Source organism: Phaenicophaeus curvirostris, chromosome 11 (assembly GCF_032191515.1).
Source record: "Phaenicophaeus curvirostris isolate KB17595 chromosome 11, BPBGC_Pcur_1.0, whole genome shotgun sequence".
Lineage (NCBI taxonomy): Eukaryota > Metazoa > Chordata > Aves > Cuculiformes > Cuculidae > Phaenicophaeus > Phaenicophaeus curvirostris.
Genome location: NC_091402.1, coordinates 1,265,614 through 1,286,709, shown reverse-complemented (window position 1 = coordinate 1,286,709; position 21,096 = coordinate 1,265,614). Strand labels below are relative to the sequence as shown.

At 53.3% G+C, this 21,096-nt stretch overlaps 1 protein-coding gene across 1 annotated transcript; it reads right to left on the bottom strand.

Moving 5' to 3' along the window:
* Positions 1-2,525: 2,525 nt before the first annotated feature.
* Positions 2,526-4,569, bottom strand: LOC138725328 (acrosin-like). Its single transcript, XM_069866124.1, has 5 exons — positions 4,499-4,569; positions 4,082-4,279; positions 3,487-3,752; positions 3,073-3,218; positions 2,526-2,861 (listed from the first exon to the last, which is right to left on the bottom strand). The coding sequence occupies exons 1-5, from the start codon at positions 4,567-4,569 to the stop codon at positions 2,526-2,528; spliced, it is 1,017 nt and encodes a 338-aa protein (XP_069722225.1).
* Between the last annotated feature and the right edge of the window lie 16,527 nt (positions 4,570-21,096).

The window sequence follows — 21,096 nt, the reverse complement described above, 5'->3', positions numbered from 1 at the left end:
TAGTTTACGACTCAGCCTTTCCCACAGCATCCATGCCCTTTGCATGCCAGCATCTGCTCAATGCTCCAAAAATTTCACTGGGTGCTCAGGAAACCCCTGTCCTGATCAGAATCCGTGCTGGGAGGGAGCAAGCCCTGCCCTGAGGATTTGCTTCCCAGGGCTTACTGGTGAGCTTCGCAGTTCCTCCACTCAGGCACCTAAAAGCATTTCCGTGACACAATCCAACAGCTGTCAACTAATTTTTCTACAGTTCTAAGCCAATTCCACTCAGAATCACTGAGGTATCACAGAATCAGAGAATCACAGAATCAGCAGGTTGGAAATACCTCCAGGATCATCGAGTCCAACCATTCCTATCAAACAAGCCATCAACAACAGCCTTGAGGCTCCCACTCAGCCCATGTTTTGCCAAGCGATCTCTGAAAAAGATCTCTGAGAAGACCTCTGAAAGCTGGCCCAGTTCAAATTTTGTGTGTATGCTGGGGCAAACAGACAATATTAGCAGCAAGCACGGAGCAAACGGCTGTTGTTCTCATGCTTGCTGGCTTGTTGAGACCTTGAAATCTTTATTAAGACCTGTGGGTTAATAGGAGAGGAATGCACTAGGCGGAAAACATGAAGGGGCACATCTGCGGAAAACAGGGAGGTTGCACTCTGTCGCTGCACTGTGGGATTCTCAGAAGTGGAAATTCACTGGGATAGCTGTTACTGGATACAGAGGAAATATATAAGATTTGCATTCTCTAAATAAAGTTGATCTCAATTCTCACCCCCATCGACGAGGTCCATGCATTAATTGCTACATTGAAGTTTCTCTAGTCTAGAGAAAATGGACCTGGTTTGGAGCAGGGCTTTGCTGCTGCACAGCCAGAGGGACAGGGCATGGAATCTGCCTTCCCCCAGGGATATGATCAGAGAGTGGAGCTGGGTGTGCAGCCAGGGGTGCCCTGGGCTGTCCTTGAGAGCAGGGTCCCTGCCCCCAGGCTCTGTGTACCGGGGCAAGGACTCTGCTGCTGGCCAGGGTGAGCACTCAGCCTGCCTGGGGAGCTTCCCCTGGCGCTGTGGGGAGAAGTTGTGGGTGGGAGATGTAACTCTTGGTAGCAGAGGGTCCTTCTGCTGTCAAGAGGGTGCTGAGTGTGCCAGGGCTGCTCACACCTACAGATCAGGACATTTCTAAGAGGATATTTCAAGGGGAAGATCAAAGCAGGGATTAAGTTAAAGGCCTTGTGAGGGATGTGGTGGTAGGAGGACGCCTGGGACAAAGCAGTAACAAGATGATAGGGTTTTCAGTTCCAGGTGATGTGAAGAGGGTGGTTAGCAGGACAGTCCCATTAAACTTCCAGAGGGCAGACTTTGGACTGTTCAGAAGGCTGGTTGGCAAAGTCCCACGGGAGACAGTCCTTAAGGGCAAGGGAGCCCATGAGGGCTGGGAGCTCTTCAAAAAGGAAATCCTAGCAGCTAAGGAGAAAGCCATCCCCGTGTTCTGGAAAAAGAGACAGTGGGGGAAAAGAACCAGGTTGGTTGAGTAGGGAGATCTTGAGAGACATCAAAAAGAAGAAGAAGGTCTATGAGCTTTGGAAGAAGGGACAGGTGTCTTGGGTGGACTACAGGGAGGAAGTGAGATCGTGCAGAGAAAAAATCAGGAGGGCTAAGGCCCAACTAGAAATCAGATTGGCAGTCTGTGAAAGATAATAAAAAATCTTTCTATAAATATATTAGGAGGACTAGGGAGAATATACAGTCCCTATTGGATGCAGAAGGAACAACAGTGACAGGGGATGAGGAAAAGGCTGAGGTACTTAATGCCTTCTTTGCCTCAGTCTTTAGTTGTAAGGAAAGTTGTCCATCTGTGGACACACCCAGGAGTTAGAGGAGCAGAATGAGGCTCCCGTGATCCAAGAGAAAGTGGTTAGAGACTTGCTTCCCAGCTAGACACCCACAAGTCCATGGGGCCGGATGGGATCCACCCAAGGGTTTTGAAGGAGCTGGCAGATGTGGCTGCCAACCCCCTTCCCATCATCTTCCAACTATTCCTGGAAGACTGGGGAAGTTCCACTGGACTGGAGGCTGATGTTGTGCCCATCTACAAGACGGGTGACAGGCAGGATCCAGGGAATTCCAGGCCTGTCAATCTGACCTCAGTGCCAGGGAAAGTCATGGAAGAGGTGAACTTGAGTGCTACCATGAAGCACATTCAAGAGAGGAACTGAATCTTCTGCCCCACTGCATGGAGAAGCACTCCAGGTTCCAGTGTGATGTCTGGGAAGGATTCCATTTCCCACTATTACACGGGCTGAAGGAATCTTCCTGGATGGAGTTTTTTCAGACTTTGATATGGCAGCACTCTACAGCTTGTTGAGGAGGATCGCAAATTTAAAATAGCTGCTATCTAGGCATCAGTTGATTAACCATTTATTCATCCATTGATTAACAAAGCAATTCAGAGCTATTCAACAAGACTTGCACTACCTAAATCTATAACCTAACTACAGATACCAAACGGGCAACGATGTCTGCTCTGTCCCTCAAGCCTTTCCAGCCCACGGGTACTGCAGGAGCTCCCACATCAATTTTAAGAATGTCACCAGCTTCTGGTACGGGAACGGAGAGGGCGTAGCGCTGTCGGTCTGCGTTGCCTTCAGAAGGGTCGCTGAGGTGAGCGCTGGCAGTGGGGTTGGCGCAGGCGTTCCTGCTGGCTGCAGCTCCGTCTGTTCCAGGATCCAGATGAAGAAATGCCGAGTGGAGACATAGACCCCTGGCCGACGGACTCTGGCGCAGCCTCTGCCCCAGCTGGTCACTCCCATCAGCCAGAAGTGCTCAGCCCGTGGATCCCAGCAGATGAGAGGACCGCCGTTGTCTCCCTGCAGCGGAGGAGAGAGGATGAAGGGGACGTTGGGGTCTCTGTGGGCATGAGGCCTGGCTCCTGCTCTCTCCCAGCAGCTCCAGAGCGGTGTTCCCTGTGCAGAAAGGCTCCGCTCTGGTGCCGGAGCCGGCGAGACCTGGTCTGGGAGGGGGGTTGGGGCGGCCGTGCCGGGGCTGCCTGCGCTGCTGGGTGTCGTCTCCCGCTCCTACCTGGCAGGTGTCGATGCCGCCCTGCGGATATCCTGCGCACAGGTTGTGCTGGTGGATGGCCCCGCGGTACCAGCCGCTGCCGTTGCAGACGTGGGTATCGATGAGGGGGACCTGAGCCTCCTGCAGCACGTCGTTTGATGCTAGAGCTGGGAGCACAAGCAGGAAGGAAGTGTCAGCAGCGCGTTGCCGGTTCTCCTGCCTTGCTTTGGGGAGCCCCTTCCCTCGGGTTTGCCTTTGCCTCTGCAGAGGCATCTCAGCAGCACGTCCCTCCCGTCTGGCCCTGGGGAAGGGGTCAGACCCGTCTCTCCCGGGGCACATGTCCTCGCAGGCTGACGCTGCCTTTCACCTCTGCTTTTAGGAAGCCCAACCCATCTCTGCACCCGGGACGCGAGGACTTCTTTTTTTGGAGCTCACCTCCCTCGGCGGTGACACCCCAACCGCCCACGTAGCAGGTGGTCAGCTGGGACACTTTGAGCGAGGGCTGGGGCACGCAGGCGACCTGCACATAGACGTTGCACTGGACGGGCTGGTCCAGTTCCAGCAAGGCGATGTCATTGCTCTGCGAGATGTTATTGTACTGATCGTGGACCAGGAGCCGCTTGATGTTGCGCACTTGAGCCTCGGGACCCAGGTGACTCAGCTGGGTGGCACCGGCCACCACACGCCATGCCTCAATGTTCCTGTGAGACAAAGGGAAAGAGGGTTTTGCGGAGTGGAGCCACGTGCTGCGGCAGCTCGGCTGTTGGCTGCCTTCTCCTTCCCAGGGGAGAGAGGGAAGCAGTGGTGCGGAGAGCGCGGCCGCCCGAGCGCGGCTCAGGCCCGAGAACCGTCGAGCTGGAGGCTGACAGGAGGCGGTGGCAGGAACCCAGCCTTCTCCTGAGCCGTCTCTCCGCTGGGCTGGGAGGGACCGGGAGCACCGCGAGGAAACGGGGTGCCGGTCTGCCGCGGTGCTGCAGGCTGGGCGCCTGCCAGCGTGATGGGGATGTCCCTGTTCCCTGGCGCTCCTGACCTGGCCTCGATGAAGCAGTGGGCGGCTGTGAGGACCCACTCTGGGCTGATGAGGGTCCCTCCGCATACGTGCCACATGCCGGCTGCCCAGGGGCTCTGGATGCTGACGATCCAGGGCCAGGACCCCGCCTGGGCATCTCTGCCTCCAACGACACGCGAAATGCTGTAGCCGTGATCCATCAGACGGAGTCCGCAGGTCCTGTGGAGACCAGAAACTCGTGACTGTCCTACTCGGTGCCTCTAGGATTCCTTTAGCCCCGCAGAGGAGTTGTGCCTGCAGCCTGCGTGCTGCCGGGGACCAGCACCTCCCACCCTGGGTCGGGGGAGCTGAGGTGTGGCCACAAGGGACAAGCGGGCACCCTCCAGCGAACCCCAGCCGAGCCGCCTCTGCTCCCTCCCCGAGCCTGGGGCCACTCACTCGCAGGTGTCACCTGTGCCCTGCACGGACTGGCACAGAGACAGAAGGACAAGGACGAGGAGCACGCGCATGGTGCCAGCGACACGTGCCACCACAGTGACTGAAAGCTTGTTGCCACCAGGACAACAGCCGACAGACTGCCTGCCGGGCTCCCGCTGCCTGCAGAGCCCTCGGCCCCGGGCTGATGTCACAGAGGCGCTGGTTGTGGGCGCCGGGCACGTCGGGTGGGGTCAGCGTGGGGCATTGCAAACGGGAGACGAGACGGGGGGGGCAGAAGCTCAGGTCAGACCCCCCTGATGGCCCCGCTGGATTCTCTGCTGTCCAGATCCCACCGTGCCATGGGGAAAAAGACTTCTTATACCAAAAATAAACCCCATAGTGTGAAGGAATCGAGCTGGCATCCTGCTGTGTGGTGAAGGACTCCAGCTCCCAGCGTGTCATAGGCTGAAAGTGTCTAGATCGCAGCGTACGGTGGCGTGAACGCCCTCATCTCCCAGCTTGCCGTGGGCTGAACACTCCAGCTCTCACATGCCATAAGATGGGGAACTGCAGCTCCCAGCTCCCCAGAAGATGGATCGATCCCGCTCCAAGCATCTAAGGGGTGCGAGGGACAGAAGAAAGGACTCCAGCTCCCAGCACGCTGTGGGTTGGGGGAATCCAGCTGCCAACATGCTGCAGCGTGAAGAACACCAGCTCTCAACGTGTTTTGGGATGCAGGGCTCCATCTCCAAGCATTCTGGTCATTGAACGATTCCAGCTCGCAGCACGTTGTCGAGTGATGGACTTGAGCGCCCAGGTTTGCTGCTGGGGAGAGGACTGCAGCTCGCAGCATGTCGTGGGGAAAAGGACTCCAGTGCGAGCGTGCTGCAGGGGGAACGATGTAAGCCCTCTCCCCGCTGAGGTGTGAGGGACTCCGGCTTCTGGCTCGGCACGAGGGGAAGGACTGTAGCTCCTAGCACCCTGCAGGATGATGTCCTCCACCTCCCAACATGCTCTGGAGTGAAGGACTCAACTGGCAGCGTGCTAGAGGGCGAGAACTCCCCTTGTGGCATGGCCTGGGGTGAAGGACACCCCCTGCAGCATGGGGTGAAGCACTCCAGCTCCCAGCATATTGTGGGCTGAGGAACTGACTCTTCTGCCCCACTGCCTGGAGAAGCACTCCAGGTCCCAGTGTGACGTGTGGGAAGGACTCCAACTCCCACTATTACAGGGGCTGAAGGAATTTTCCTGGATGGAATTTTTTCGGACTTTGATATGGCAGCACTTTACAGCTTGTTGAGGTGGATCGCAAATTTAAAATAGCTGCTATCTAGTCATCAGTTGATTAACCATTTATTCATCCATTGATTAACAAAGCAATTCAAAGCTATTCAACGACACCTTCTGTACTTGAATCAATAACCTAAGTACAGATACCAAATGGTCAAGGTTGTCCATTGTGCTGCTCAAGCCTTTCCAGCCCACGGGTACTGCAGGAGCTCCCGCATCAATTTAAAGAATGCCACCAGCTTCTGGCAGGGAACGGACAGGGCGTAGCGCTGGCGGCCTGCGTTGCCTTGTGAAGGGTCGCTGAGGTGAGCGCTGGTGGTGGGGTTGGTGCAGGCGCTCCTGCTGCCCAGCAGCCACAGCCCTGGCAGGAGGGTTTGTCCGTTCTATAAAGGTTTGAAGCTTCAAGCGCTTTGTCTCTGGCACTGCCCCTCGCTTTGCAGAGTGAGCAAGCTGTCCTGCCTGGTTTTCCTTTTCAACTACTGCATAGTACTTGAAACTCCTTGGTGGCCAGGACAGCAGCTCAAGCCCACCCCGGTGTACCCACTTCTCTCCCCACTAGGATCTAAAGTTTTAAATTCCTGTCAAACTCCAGCACTCTATCATACATTAAAAAATTCACGGAGCACAGAACAAATTAACAACACACAACAATCACAACTCCTCACTCACTTTGCAGTGATGCTGCATCTCAGACACGCAGCCGTTCATTTCAGAGCCCGCCCAACTCGAACAACGTGCGGCAGAGTGCAGGGAGTTATCGTAAACTGCATTCTGGGGGTTGTGTCCTGTCTGCTTCGTCAGACGAGGGAAAGGAGCGGAGCAGTTCAGGAGGTGGGTGGAGCTGCAGCAAGCGCCAACACGGCAGCGGGCATCGCCTCACCTGCGAGTCAGTTCCGGTGCTCTGCGTAGCAGTTGGTCAGAATCTCTCAGTCTGCAACCCTGTGGTCCTTTTCCCCTCCTCACATGCCCCGTCAATGAAGGAGTGTTGCCCTTGAGTCAATGCATTCGCTCCTTGGCCTAGTGGTAAAACAACTCTGAGGTTCCCCGTGCATCTGCCTCTGTGGTCACCAGGTGGCTGTGCCTTGGCTCGTGGAATGCATCACAAATCTCAGCCACCAAAGTGGTTGGACTGAACCAGAAACCAGAAACTGAACCAGAACCTCCCTTACACTGTAGAGAAATGCACTCGCTGTGTCTCCAGGTATTCCCTTACTACCCTGAACTCCCTTGGGATGGCATACAAGGGTTCTCGCCGTCCCTTGGAAAATACCCTACGGGGCACCAGAGCTAAAAAAGACCTTCCTGAGAAGTGGTCGCTGGATTGTTGGGGGATATTTTGCTCCATTTCATTGCGGACGGGTGACTGGGAATCTTGTGCGTGCAGTTTGTCCTTGCAGCCCTAGCATCTGTCACGGCAAAGAAGACCCTTGTTCCTAACTCTGGCCTTCCCTGCCGCTGCAGGATCTTCTCCCGGGTGGGTCCCTGCAGTGGAGGGGAGAAGGTCGTTCAGCTGGGGCCCCGGGGGTGGCTCAGATGTTCAGCCAGAGCAGCGCGCTGAAGTCAGGGGTTGGGAGACAGAGGGAGCTGAGGGGACTGGAGTGCCTCCCAGCAAAAGGAGGCCGTGGGGTGAAAGACCTGAGCTCCCACCATCCTGTGGGGTGAAGGGCTCATGCTCCCAGCCTGCCCTGCAGCCATGGGCTCAGCCTCCCAGCACGCCACAGGCTGAAAGACTCCAGCTTCCAGCCTGTCATAGAGGGAAGGACCCCGGCTCCCAGCAGACTGAGGGGTGAGGGGCTCCAGCTCCCAGTGTCCAGCAGAGAGGAACCCAGCTCCCTGGGAGCCGATGGGTTGAAGGAGAAAACTCCCAGCATGATGTGGGGTGAAGGACTGCGCTCTCAAGATGCAGCAGGATGAAGGATTCCAGCTCCTGCCGTACCGAGGGGTGAAGGAGTCCAGCTCCCAGCCTACCGTGGGGTGACAGATACCGGCCGCGACCGTGCCGTGGTGAGAAGGGCTCCATCTCCAAGCATGCCAAGAGATAGAAATGACTCCATCTCCCAGCGAGTGGCCAGGCTAAGGACATCATCTCCATGCACGCCACCGGGCACTGAAACCCAGCTCCAGCATTCATTCCATGCGGAATCAAACAATCCAGATCCCAACGTGCCGTGGGGTAAAAGACTTATTATATCAAAAATCCCCACTTAGGGTGAAGGAATCAAGTTTGCAGCAGGCTCCCAGCATACTGTGGGGTGAGGAACTGAATCTTCTGCCCCACTGCATGGAGAAGCACTCCAGGTTCCAGTGTGATGTCTGGGAAGGATTCCATTTCCCACTATTACACGGGCTGAAGGAGTCTTCCTGGATGGAGTTTTTTCAGACTTTGATATGGCAGCACTTTACAGCTTGTTGAGGTGGATCGCAAATTTAAAATAGCTGCTATCTAGGCATCAGTTGATTAACCATTTATTCATCCATTGATTAACAAAGCAATTCAGAGCTATTCAACAAGACTTGCACTACCTAAATCTGTAACCTAACTACAGATACCAAACGGGCAACGATGTCTGCTCTGTCCCTCAAGCCTTTCCAGCCCACGGGTACTGCAGGAGCTCCCACATCAATTTTAAGAATGCCACCAGCTTCTGGTACGGGAACGGAGAGGGCGTAGCGCTGTCGGTCTGCGTTGGCTTCAGAAGGGTCGCTGAGGTGAGTGCTGGCAGTGGGGTTGGCGCAGGCGTTCCTGCTGGCTGCAGCTCCGTCTGTTCCAGGATCCAGTTGAAGAAATGCCGAGTGGAGACGTAGACCCCTGGCCGACGGACTCTGGCGCAGCCTCTGCCCCAGCTGGTCACTCCCATCAGCCAGAAGTGCTCAGCCCGTGGATCCCAGCAGACGAGAGGACCGCCGCAGTCTCCCTGCAGCGGAGGAGAGAGGATGAAGGGGACGTTGGGGTCTCTGTGGGCGTGAGGCCTGGCTCGTGCTCTCTCCCAGCAGCTCCAGAGCGGTGTTCCCTGCGCAGAAAGGCTCCGCTCTGGTGCCGGAGCCGGCGAGACCTGGTCTGGGAGGGGGGTTGGGGCGGCCGTGCCGGGGCTGCCTGCGCTGCTGGGTGTCGTCTCCCGCTCCTACCTGGCAGGTGTCGATGCCACCCTGCGGATATCCTGCGCACAGGTTGTGCTGGTGGATGGCCCCGCGGTACCAGCCGCTGCCGTTGCAGACGTGGGTATCGATGAGGGGGACCTGAGCCTCCTGCAGCACATCGTTTGATGCTAGAGCTGGGAGCACAAGCAGGAAGGAAGTGTCAGCAGCGCGTTGCCGGTTCTCCTGCCTTGCTTGGGGGAGCCCCTTCCCTCGGGTTTGCCTTTGCCTCTGCAGAGGCATCTCAGTAGCGCGTCCCTCCCGTCTGGCCCTGGGGAAGGGGTCAGACTCGTCTCTCCCTGGGGAAGGGGTCAGACCCGTCTCTCCCGGGGCACATGTCCTCGCAGGCTGACGCTGCCTTTCACCTCTGCTTTTAGGAAGCCCAACCCATCTCTGCACCCGGGACGCGAGGACTTCTTTTTTTGGAGACCAGAAACTCGTGACTGTCCTACTCGGTGCCTCTAGGATTCCTTTAGCCCCGCAGAGGAGTTGTGCCTGCAGCCTGCGTGCTGCCGGGGACCAGCACCTCCCACCCTGGGTCGGGGGAGCTGAGGTGTGGCCACAAGGGACAAGCGGGCACCCTCCAGCGAACCCCAGCCGAGCCGCCTCTGCTCCCTCCCCGAGCCTGGGGCCACTCACTCGCAGGTGTCACCTGTGCCCTGCACGGACTGGCACAGAGACAGAAGGACAAGGACGAGGAGCACGCGCATGGTGCCAGCGACACGTGCCACCACAGTGACTGAAAGCTTGTTGCCACCAGGACAACAGCCGACAGACTGCCTGCCGGGCTCCCGCTGCCTGCAGAGCCCTCGGCCCCGGGCTGATTTCACAGAGGCGCTGGTTGTGGGAGCCGGGCATGTTGGGCGGGGGGCAGCGTAGTTTTACCTAGTTTTACCTGCATATTACTTGAAACTTCTTGGTGGCACAGGTCGGCAGCTCAAGCCCACCCTGGTGTCCTCGCTTCTATCCCCACTAGGATCTAAAGTTTTAACTTCCTTCCACACTCCAGCACTCTATTATACATTAAAAAATTCACGGAGCACAGAACAAATTAACAGCACACAACAATCACAACTCCTCACTCACTTTGCAGTGATGCTGCATCTCAGACACACAGCCATTCATTTCAGAGCCAGCCCAACTCACGCAACGTGCGGCAGAGTGCAGGGAGTTATTGTAAACTGTGTTCTGGGGGTGGTGTCCTGTCTGCTGCATCAGAAGAGGGAAGCAGCAGAGGGTGCAGTTAGTTCCTCAGAGGTGGAGGGAACGGAAAGGCACTCTGTCTCCTCCCCAAAGATTTCACAGCAGTGTTCCATGACGAGCTCCACCAGCACCTTCAGCTGCACACGGGAAAGCCCTGGTTATGAGGCAGTGCCTGAAAGTGTGTCAAGCAGCCTTTCCCACTCCTGACCCTTCTGTCTGTGCAGAAGACTGTTGCCAGGGGGTTGCTCTTCCTGGCAGCACTTGCTGGAGAAAGAGGGCAGCCAGAGACCTAGGAAGAGCCAAGCTCTTACGGGCTCTCTTCACACTGACCCCTGGGATCCTGCCCTTCATGTCCGCAATAAAAGCACGTTTTCTCTCTTCTGACTGTGTCTGCCGTACGATATTTTGCACTAGGGAGAGATTGTTTCATGATGAGCCCCATTGGAGGCATCTGGGATCAGCCCTTATCCCGGAATCCTTTCCAGCCAGCATCAGGGCTGAGTCGTGAGGCTTGAGGAGTCCAAGCAGAGAAAAGAATCACAGAGGAGGGTTGAGGTAGGAAGGGACCAGTACTCCCAGTATGGACACCATGGACACCAATATGGACATCAGTGCTCCCAGTACAGACCAGGAAGGCACCGGTATGGTCACTGGTTTTCCCAGTATGGACACCAGAGGCGCTAGTATGGAGAACAAGGCTCTCAGACCAGTAAGGCACCAGAATGGGACTAGTATGAGACCAATGCTGCCACTATGGACAGCGGGGACACCAGTACCAACACCAGGGACACCAGTGTTCCAGGTATGGCACCAGTATAGACCAATAAGGCACCGGTGTGGCATCAGTATGGGACCAATGCTCCACTAGGGACACCAGGGATGTCAGAACTCCTAGCATTCTCAGTACAGACCAGTAAGACTCAAGTGTGGGAATATTATGGGACCATGGCTCCAAGAATGGACACCAGTCCTCCCAGTACGGCAACAGTACAGAAAAGTAAGGCACCAATGTGGGCCCAGTATGGGACCAGTGCTCCCAGTATGGACACCAGGGCTCCCAGTGCTCCCAGTACAACATTTTCTCCTGTGCTGCTTCAGCTTAATAAGCGTACTTGGCTCTCCTGTGCCACTCTTAGGACTTTCATGCTAAAACTATTACACAATTTTCTTTAGAAATTTTTCCACATTCTTCAGAAAATCCGACTCCCATCCCTAGTTGTCTTAGTTTCCTGTTCCACCACAGTTGCTCCCTTTCATCAACAAAGCAACCCATGGCTGGTTACTAATTGAGGGCTCAGCCCAAATTTGTTACAGAGAGATAGAGAATGGCCAAGGGTGTCCAGGGATGCACGGAGAAAAGTGTGGCCAGCCGGGCAAGGGGGGTTCTCCTCCCCCTCTATCCTGTCCTTGGGAGGCTCCATCTAGAGTCCTGTGTCCAGTTCTGTGCTCTCCAGACAGAGAATGACAAGAAGAGGAGAAGGCACAGAGATGAGGAGGGGACTGGAGCATCTCTCTTATGAGGAAAGGCTGAGAGACCTGGAGAGGAGGGGAGTGAGGGGTGATCCCATCGATGCTTATCACTGTCTTAAGTGCGAGGGGCAAGAGGAAGGGGTTCTGTTCAGTTAAGCCATGTCCCTGCTGCTGCTCTGTCAACCCAAGAGACAGAATTGACCTCACAGCGTTGCGTTTCCTGCATATGAATAAGATCCTGACGCACAGCAGACCAAAGCATAGTATTGCCACCCGTCTCCTTTTTGTTACCTGTGAGCTGATCAGATGCAGGTCACCTCACATTCCTCTCCCAACACTGTGTGAGTGCTTTGGGACCTCCCGATTCCTGCTGTGTTCAAGGAGCACACTTGGATTCTGTCGGCTGTCTCGCCAAGAACAAAAATTTGCCTAAAGATACTCACAGAGAAAAGCCCTTCTCTATATCCTGATCATCCTCCATGGATCCAGGGCACTGGAGCCCTCTCTAAGGGAGCAGTGGGGTGGCCCTGTTGCATCCCCAGGGATCTGAGGCTGTGAAGGCACCTGAAGGTTGCCCAGAGCAGGTAGGCAGGTGCCACCAGCCTGCACGTCTCCAGGGATGTGGATGCCCCTGCCTGCTGGCTACAATCCCCAGTCCAACCCCATCTCAATGTCTCCTTCCCAGCCCACCTCTATGTCCCAGCCCATCACAATATCCCAAGCCCATTTCCAAGTCCCCACCCCACCCTTATGCCCCAGCCTATCTCCACGTCCCCAACTCAACTCCACTTCCCCAGCCCATCTCCATGTCCTCACCCCATCTCCACTTCTCTGCCCCATCTCATATCCTCACCTGATCTCTGCGTCCCAGTCCAGGTACAGGATCTGAGCTCATATCCACATCTCCAGCCAAGCTCCCTTTCCCCAGTCCAGTTTAATGTCCTCAGACCATCTCCACATCCCCAGTCCATATCCCCATCCCCATCCCTTCTCTACCTGCCAGGCCATCTTTACATCCAATGCCCATCTCTACTTCCCATCCAATTTCCACATGCCAAGCAAAGCCCCATTTCCCCAGCCAATCTCTACGTGCCAGCCAATCTCCAAGTCATCACCACATCTCCACAGACCAAGCCCATCTCAACATCCCCAGCCCACCTCCACGCTGCCAGCCCTCTCCACGTCCCAGCCCACCCCTGTACCCCAGTCATCCTCCATGGATCCCGGGCACTGCTGCCCCCTCTAAGGGAGCAGGAGGTGTCCTTGTTGCGTCCCCAGGGATTTTAGGCTGTGAAGGCACCCAGGGGTTGCCCTCAGCAGGTGGGCACATGCCACCAGCCAGCGATGCCCCGGCCACTGGGGACAAGGAGCTGGGCCATACTGCTTTCCGTGGGAGCTGCCCACTGCAGCCCCCAGGAGGGAGGGGTGCAGCAAGTCTAATTCATGCCTGATGTTGCCAGCCCTCCTTCAACATCTCCTCTGCACATAATGCGCAGGAAAGCATCTGGTGCACACGTACATTTAAAGATAAAATCTCTCCCTGTCAGCTCCCAAATAGAAGAACCTAAAAGATTTTTTTATAAAGCAAATTCCTTATGCATTTTCTGTTTCTGCATGTCAAAGAAAAAAAGAAAAAACATCTGGGCTCTTGCTCAGGCTGTTGCCTAGCACTGGCTGTTTGCGTCTCTCGCTTCAGGGCAGTGTCTTTTCATGAGGGCCACCAGACCTGCCTGGGAGAGGAGGGCAGGGAGGGCAGACACACTCAGAAGACAGAAAATGTGCTTTTATTGTGGCCATGAAGCGCGGGAGACCAAGGGTCAGTCTGATGACAGAAAACATGCTTTTATGGTGGACATGAAGTGCAAGAGCCCAGGGGTGGCAGAGCTTCAGCCGGTAAAAGGAAATGGGCACCTGTGAGGACAGAGTCAGAAAGCACAAAGGCAGCGAGAAGCACGGCTTACTGCCCCTTCCCTTGGGGAACATTTCTGACAAGGGATGGTTTACGGCTAAGTAGAGAGAGCGGTTGCAGGCACAGGCTGCCAGAAGGCTCTGGCACCTTACACCACCTTAAACCTCTCCACTCATCCTCCAGAAAGCAGCGGGAGCAGGCACGCTGGTGGCATCGCATCAGGCAGAGGTATAGCAGATCCACAAACCCCGGACAGCATGTCTCGCGGAGGAGGGTACTTCCTGATGGATCCGAGTAGCTGCTCTGCCTCTTTCCAGCATTCCATCTCTCATGGCATTCTGTGGGTTTGCCTTTTCCCCCAGAAGAAGACGTTACACGTAGAACTGGAATGCGTTAGGCACGTGCTTCATCACAGACATACCTAGCAAACACCTGCAGAAAGACAGGTTTGAAAAGCAAAGCCTCCTGCCGCGGAAGGCAGTGGTGCACCAGAGGGATATCTGCAGACTCTGTCTCAGGAGGGTGGAAGAAACTCTGGCAGGACTCAGCTGGCAATCCTCTTCTTGCCTGGACGGGGACCTCAGGCAGCCTGCAGAATGCCCCCACACCCGCCTGTGTGAACATTGTCTTCCAAAGTCAGGCCCTTGGTAGAAGGGCTAAAGCGAACCAGCCAAAGGGATCTTCTCTGGGGAGCTGAAGCAGCAATTTGCCAGGCTGTCACTTCACTACCCCAGGGCACCCCTTGCCACCTGCTAACGCTGACATTTGTCGTTTAGGCACCCGCCGCTCTGCTTCCAGGCACCGCAGAGACCTCGGCAGAGTTTGTAGAATCACAGAATCATAGAATCACCAGGCTGGAAAAGATCCACCGGATCATCGAGTCCAACCATTCCTATCAAACACTAACCCATGCCCCTCAGCACCTCGTCCGCCCATCCCTTAAACACCTTCAGGGAAAGTGACTCAACCACCTCCCTGGGCAGCTTCAGACCCTTTCCCCAAAGCACGGTGACAGAATCAGACCCTCTCCCTCTGATAAACTTCAAGAGAAAGTTTGTTCATTGACTCCTGCGAAGGTGTGATGAACCTTTGAAATAGTTTGTTCGTTCACCCTTGTAAATAGCGTTTTGTATTTGCTCTAAGTAATGGACCCCGCTTTTTGCAGCATTTAAGTTAAAGGTAAACATGATGTTTTGTTAATGTATCAGGGCTTTGCAGGGGAGGAAAACCACAAAAAAGAAGAAGAACATCATGTGACTTCGAGATAACCAATATCTGCTGAGGAGGTGAAGGAGAGGGCCTGGCAACAAGGAGAGACATGCACAGAGGAACGTCCTGTGACTTCGAGACAGCCAATGTCTACTGAGGAAGTAAAGGAGAAGGCCTAGCAACAAGGAGAGACACGCGAGCCTATAAAAGTCGAGGTCTGCTGGGGTGAGGGCGCACTGTGGAGAAGCGAAGGGCTTCCCCAGTCGCCCAGCGCTGTATTTGCCTGTCTGTCTTCTTGCTAATAAATTCTGATTCGACCTAATTGGACCAATTCCTATCTTTTACTGGGCTAAATTTATAACACTCCCCAAAGCACGGTGACAGCTTCAGATCCCCTCCCCAAAGAATGCTGGGAGCTGGTTTCCTCCCTCAAGGCATGTTGGGAGCTGGAGTCCCTCCCCCCAGCCTGGATGGGTTTGTGGTCACACTGCCATTTTCTCTATTGGCTGCCAGAACAAAGTTCCCTTACGTGACCCAGATCAGGAGGATGGGGTCATCTTGTGGAAAACAGGTGCTCGCAAGGCCTCCCTTTTTAATCCTATCCCAGACCCGAAGGCTTCTCCTGGTGCCGGCGTCGTCTGTGACTGCAGTTTCCCATCTCTGAGGGAAGAGGGGTTTGGCTGCTTGTTTGTAGCGCTGACTGTCAGATTACAACAGACTTTGGGATCACAGAAGAGAACTGGACAGGGACAAGCAAACGCTCAAGGTAACTGCAAAATAGAGGTGGGGCAGTCTGTAATATCCCTGTCAGGATCAGGATCTGAAGTTAAAGGATGTTTCCATTTGGAGAGCTGAGTCCTCTGGGAGCTCCAGTCTCCAGAATCCCAAACCCCCCCAGTTAAACAGAGGTCAGCCCTGATGTTTCTTTCTGCTCCTCTCTAACAGAGTTTCTCTGGTCTCTTTCTTTGGTTGGGTTTTAATCTCTGGTAGGTGACCAAGCTCTTTTCCATCAAACCACTCACAAACCTGCCCCTTGCCCACCTTCTGCTGGGGGCCGAGGCACAGGGATGAAGCCTCGTGCTCCAAGCAAGCCTGAAGCAAAGTTGAAGTGCTGAGAAGCTCCCCTGGTGAGCCCTGAGTCGGAGCACACTTATTGAAGCCGTGGTGAGGTGCAGGAGCCCTGAACACTGTTCATTGACTGAAGGTGGTGGAAGAAGTCATGGTGTATGTGGCAGCTGGGCTTAGAGGATAGCAAAAAGCTTAGTGCTCAGACCACATGTCAGAGCAAGCCCCAAATGACATTTTAATATCTGAACTGTGATTAAAATGCTAAGACTCCTTGCAAATGCTCTTTCTTTCTGCCCTGTATCCTAGCATTTGCAAGGAGGTCCTGTGTAAATCTCAATTAAAGCAGGAACTAAAAATATGTTTCTGGCACCAGGGTTGTTATGGCAAAGCCTGCAAATGGACTTCTTAAAGCTTCAGAAGTATAAAGGAACTCTTTCTTCCTCCTTGAGGATGAAACATGGGCATAACTCTTTGTTGGTTGCTTGACTGAACTTTCTAAATCAGAGGAATTATAGACAGTGTGTGTTTTACTTAGGTACTGCCGTGCACATCAAAACATGCAGTATTGAAAAATATAGATGAGGAAACGCTGGCAAGGAGTAGACAGAAATCAACTGCAACAGATCTTAAATGTTGAGCATTGGTGTTTGTGTGTGAATGGTCACTAGGAGTGGTAATAGGGAAGTCAAAGTATCTCAGAAGATGCACTTTGACGTACCTTGAGTATAACTGAGTCTTTTTACTTTTTATTCTTTTCCCCTCTCATTACTATCTTTGATGAAAAGCTTGACTAGGTTCTAGGTTTTCAAGGCTGGAAAACACAGGAAGAGCATAATGTGATGTGAGTTTTGCATGAGCTCTGTCCTGTCAAAGAAGCCTATTAGGGATGCAATTTACTTTCTACCAAAACATCTGGAAGTTGAAGAGTACGGAGCTGGTTATATGTTCTTAAGAATTTATATCTAAAGGGTATTTGTAAGGCACAGGGGTTTTGTTTGTTTGTTTATTTGTTTGTTTTTCTGAGAGCGCTGCCAATTAGCTTTAGTATCAGAAAATGAATGACAGCCTGGAGAATGCTGCATCTGAGGCAGATCTGTCTATGCTTTAAAGAAATGCAGAAAGGCAGTAATTAAAACTAGCAGCAAAAAGTAGAACTCATTTCATGTGGTGCTGTCAATGAAATCAGTACCTTCTGAGTTCATGATGGCTTTTGATATTATTTTCATCAACTATAACATTAATGGAGAACAGACTTGTTTTTCAGTGACTGCCTGTCGCCAGTTCACAGAAACCGGGCATTGGTGGACTACAATCCACAGATAACCTAAAGGACATTTCGATTGATAAAACCAATTTTTTGTTGACGTTTCCACTTAAACAGAGAGGAGCTGCATTTCTGGCTGATGTAAATTTCTGATGTAAATCACACCATACTGGAGAGATGAATTTCCCTCCTCCTGATCAGAGACAACATAGACATTTGGAGCTTTTGACCAAGAATTTAGAAGACAAGCTCAGCTTTTCAGCTTTATTGGGTGTTTGCATGATGCCTTTGGGATTCTGATGGCTCTAGTTGAGAATTTTGTAGCTGTTGTTGGAGGCAGGATGTCAACCTTGCCGCTGAAATCCATCCACATGTGGCAGAACTTACAAAAGCTCCTGCTTAAGGGGACCAGCCTGATAAGGTCTTTGCAAGAGATGCTGAAAAATGATTAAAGAAATGGATTTCAGACAGCAGCTGTCTGAAGTTTGAATTTCCTTCCCCAAAACACAGTCGCTACGTGCTGAGCAGGGATAGTATTCCCTCAGCATGCACATAACTCCCTCAGACATAGAGTTGTGCACACGTGTTGAAAAAATACCGTTACTCTTAATTACTTTTAAAAATATGTTATTTCATTCATTAAAATGGAAAATTCTCTCTAGCAGCATTGTGTACAAAAGTTTTTGTGCATCTCTTTTGAGCTTTCCTTTAAATGAGTGCTAGTAAAAACCACATCTTCTGGCGGAACATGCTTAGTATTTGCAACAGAGCAAGAATTGAAAAGTCTATGTAACTGAAAATAGATTATAGATAGATATAGATAGATTATTTAATGACAATGATTCAGACTTGACAAGCTCTGTTACAAAGAGGAGAGTCTGTAGGCAGGTTTGTGTATTTTAATAACTTAAATAAATTTAAAACTCAGGCCAGCATGTCCAGGGAGGTTCTACTCCCTTGGACTCTAGTGAGACTGCTCCTCGAATCCTGTGTTCAGTTCTGGGCCCCTCACCACAAGAAGGATGTTGAGGCTCTGGAGCGAGTCCAGAGAGGAGCAACGGAGCTGGGGAAGGGGCTGGAGAACAAGAGGAGCGACTGAGAGAGCTGGGGTTGTTTAGCCTGGAGAAGAGGAGGCTGAGGGGAGACCTCATTGCTCTCTACAACTACCTGAAAGGAGGTTGTGGAGAGGGGAGAGCTGGCCAAGTGACATGGGACAGGACAAAAGGGAATGGCCTCAAGCTTCACCACGGGAGGTTGAGACTGTGCGTTAGGAAAAAATATTTGATGGAAAGTGTCCTTGGGCACTTGAACAGGGAGGTGATTGAGTCCCCTACCCTGGAGGTGTTTTAAGGATGGGTAGATGAGGTGCTGAGAGACATGGTTTCGTGATTGATGGGAATGGTTGGACTGGATGATCCTGTGGGTCTTTTCCAACCTGTTGATTCTATGATTCTATAGGGCATATTTAGGGGTATGTGGGTTTCCATAGGGTTCCTATAGAGACTATAGGTTCCCTTTAGGGGTTCTGTAGGGGCTCTATGTGTCTTCTAGGGACTATAGGGGTTGGTAGGAACCCTGTAGCTGGTTGGGAGGAGAAACTGGGTGATGGAGCTGTTGTTGGACATCTGCTGCCTCTGGATGTGAAGCAGTGAAGAAGAAAAGTACAATGAGAAGTTAGCGGAGAATTCTCTAAGCCAAATCAAAGCCATTTCTCATTCCCTTCCCGCTGATGCACGCCCCTTGTCCCTTTTCTCCCATCCCTTCCTTCAGCTCCATGCCTGGAGCCCTGCTTGGAGCTGGATCAATGTTCCGGGAGGAGCAGGGCCTCTGCCCGCTGGCTGCGAGGAGTCAGCCCTGCTCTGCAGCAGGGGGTCCTGGGGACATTGGGGACAGGGAACACTGCTGGGGTTCAGCCTATCTGCACTGCCAGGGGTGAGGAGCTGAGAGGGCAGAAGAAGGCTGAGAGTTTTGGGGTTTTACCATTCCCGCTCCTACCCTGGGCAGTGTTCTTGGATATCAGAAACCCTCAGAATCCCTTCTACACTCAGGGAGAACAGGGGGAATCCTGCGAGGTGAGAGCATTGCCTGTGTTTCAGTGCAGAGGGACGGGAGCTGCTCTCGTTCTCAGCTTCGAAGTGCTTGCACCTTTCTGAGATGGAGGGGGATCACACTCAAGTGTTACCCTCAAAAGCCACCAGGCCCTGCTGAGAGCAGAGGGGTCCACCTCACAGCACTCAATTTCTCACCCTTTCCTAATGTCTCAGCCTCCGCTTGCAGTCCAGGACACGCACAGCTCATTTCACAAACCCAAGAGCATTTTCTCTCTCGTAGCATCTCTGCACTTCTCCGTGGGGCTTTTAGATAACATATGAAGTAAATTCTCCCTCCCAGATCTTTTCAGGTTTAACTTTCCTCTCATTTCCTGATCCTATCCCTGCTGTCTGGGGATTTTCCTCATGGAGCTGTTTCCCTGTCCCATGCATTTTCCCTGCTCACAGACCCCATCCCAGCCTCTGCGCACTCCCCTACAAAAACCTGCCTGTTTGCAGGGCTCTTCCTAGGTGCGTGGTCATGTTTGGAGATTCCAAAGGGCAGAACAACCTGGTGGGTCCAGGAGAGCTGCTGCTGGTGCTGTCCATAGGCAGAGGAGTAGCTCAAGGTGCTTTAGGAGGCTCATGTCAGACCCCTTGGTCACTCACAGTTACAGCTCAGGAGTCTCAGTGATTTGTTCAAACATGAGAGCCTCCTGTTCCGTCTCTTCCCTGAAAATCCCCAAGAGTAGAACACTGAAAAGGCTGACTCAGGAAAGCTCCTTATTGGCAATGTAATCCCTTCCTTGTCCTTCCCCTTGAAAAGTCCCCTCAGAATTGTCCTGGGGTGATTTGGAGCTGTAAACAGTCCCGGTCCATGCAGCAGCCTCTGCAGAGCAAAAACTCCCTTTCATGATAGCAGGTGCTTCTTGCACCCACAGCCTCTCCCTGCAGCACAGCGGGGATCTGCCCAGACAGGCTGAGTGCTGACTCCAAACAGTGGCAGAGTCTCTCTTCCAGCACACAGACCCCGATGGTGCAGGGACCCTGCTCTGAACGACAGCGCGGGACACCCCTGGCTGCACCCTCTGGCTTCACAGCCCTTCCAGACTGCCTCACAAGAGCCCCCTCCTCACAGATCCCAGGAGCTGGGTGCTGGGCCAACTTTAGGAGAGGCCACGAGGATCGACACCTGCACCTGCACCCAGACTTACTGTGTCCAGGACTGCAAAGATTTCTCCTCCAGTCAGGTGTCAGTCGTCCTCCTGACCGCCTTTAAGCTCTCTCTGCCTTGCTCATCTCTCTAAGAAACCCCAGGAGTTCCCTTCTGCTTGTTGGGCTGTTCGTGGGCAGAGCATGAGCTCCCTCAGCCCCAGGAGCCCAGCCCAGCTCAGCAGCAGAGGAGCAGCCCAGGGCGTTTTAATGACCCCTCTGGTGGGTTTGATGATGAGTTCATGAACATCAGCCCCTTAGAGGAAGTTGAACAAACTTCTCAAGAAGTAAAACTCAAATTTGTGATATAAAGTTTCTTGTAGTGTTAATGGGTCCCACTGAGGGCACTGCTGAGAAAGCATCTCCAGAGCCCAGTTAGAGCAGAAAACGCGAGGCAGTGATGAAAATTTGGGAAAAGCAAAGTAAAGGTGGCTCTGATGCTGAGTCAACCTGGATGTGTTTCATGAATCCAAAGGGCCAAGCCATGACCCTGCTAACCAAGTGGCCAAACCTTGACCCCCAGGTCCAGGGATGGGAGATCCTGTCCCTCGCTCATTTCTCAGGGCTCTCCTTTGAACAGTGGGATTTGGAGATGGAAAATGCCAGCGGCAGGACAGTGGAAAAAACTGCTCCTGGGTGGGGATGAGGAGGCCATGAGACCCTGGTGCTGTAAGGATGAGGTGTTTCCTCTTTGACATCAGTGCCAGAGACCACAGCCAGAGCCAAGGAGAGGAGGATTTTGGCTCTGTTGGGGAATTTCAGCCTTGCCAGAACCCTTGACCCTCTCCACCACAGGCAGTGGTGTGCCGTACCTTTGCCTCTGGCTGTA

What these genes read in the sequence shown, in the direction of transcription:
- LOC138725328 (XM_069866124.1), bottom strand. Translation starts at nt 4,569, where the DNA reads ATGCGCGTGCTCCTCGTCCTTGTCCTTCTGTCTCTGTGCCAGTCCGTG. An exon ending in GGGTGTCACCGCCGAGGGAG is followed by an intron (nt 3,219 to 3,486) that starts GTGAGCTCCAAA and finishes TTGTGCTCCCAG; the next exon opens with CTCTAGCATCAAACGACGTG. An exon ending in GCGGCATCGACACCTGCCAG is followed by an intron (nt 2,862 to 3,072) that starts GTAGGAGCGGGA and finishes CCTCCGCTGCAG; the next exon opens with GGAGACAACGGCGGTCCTCT.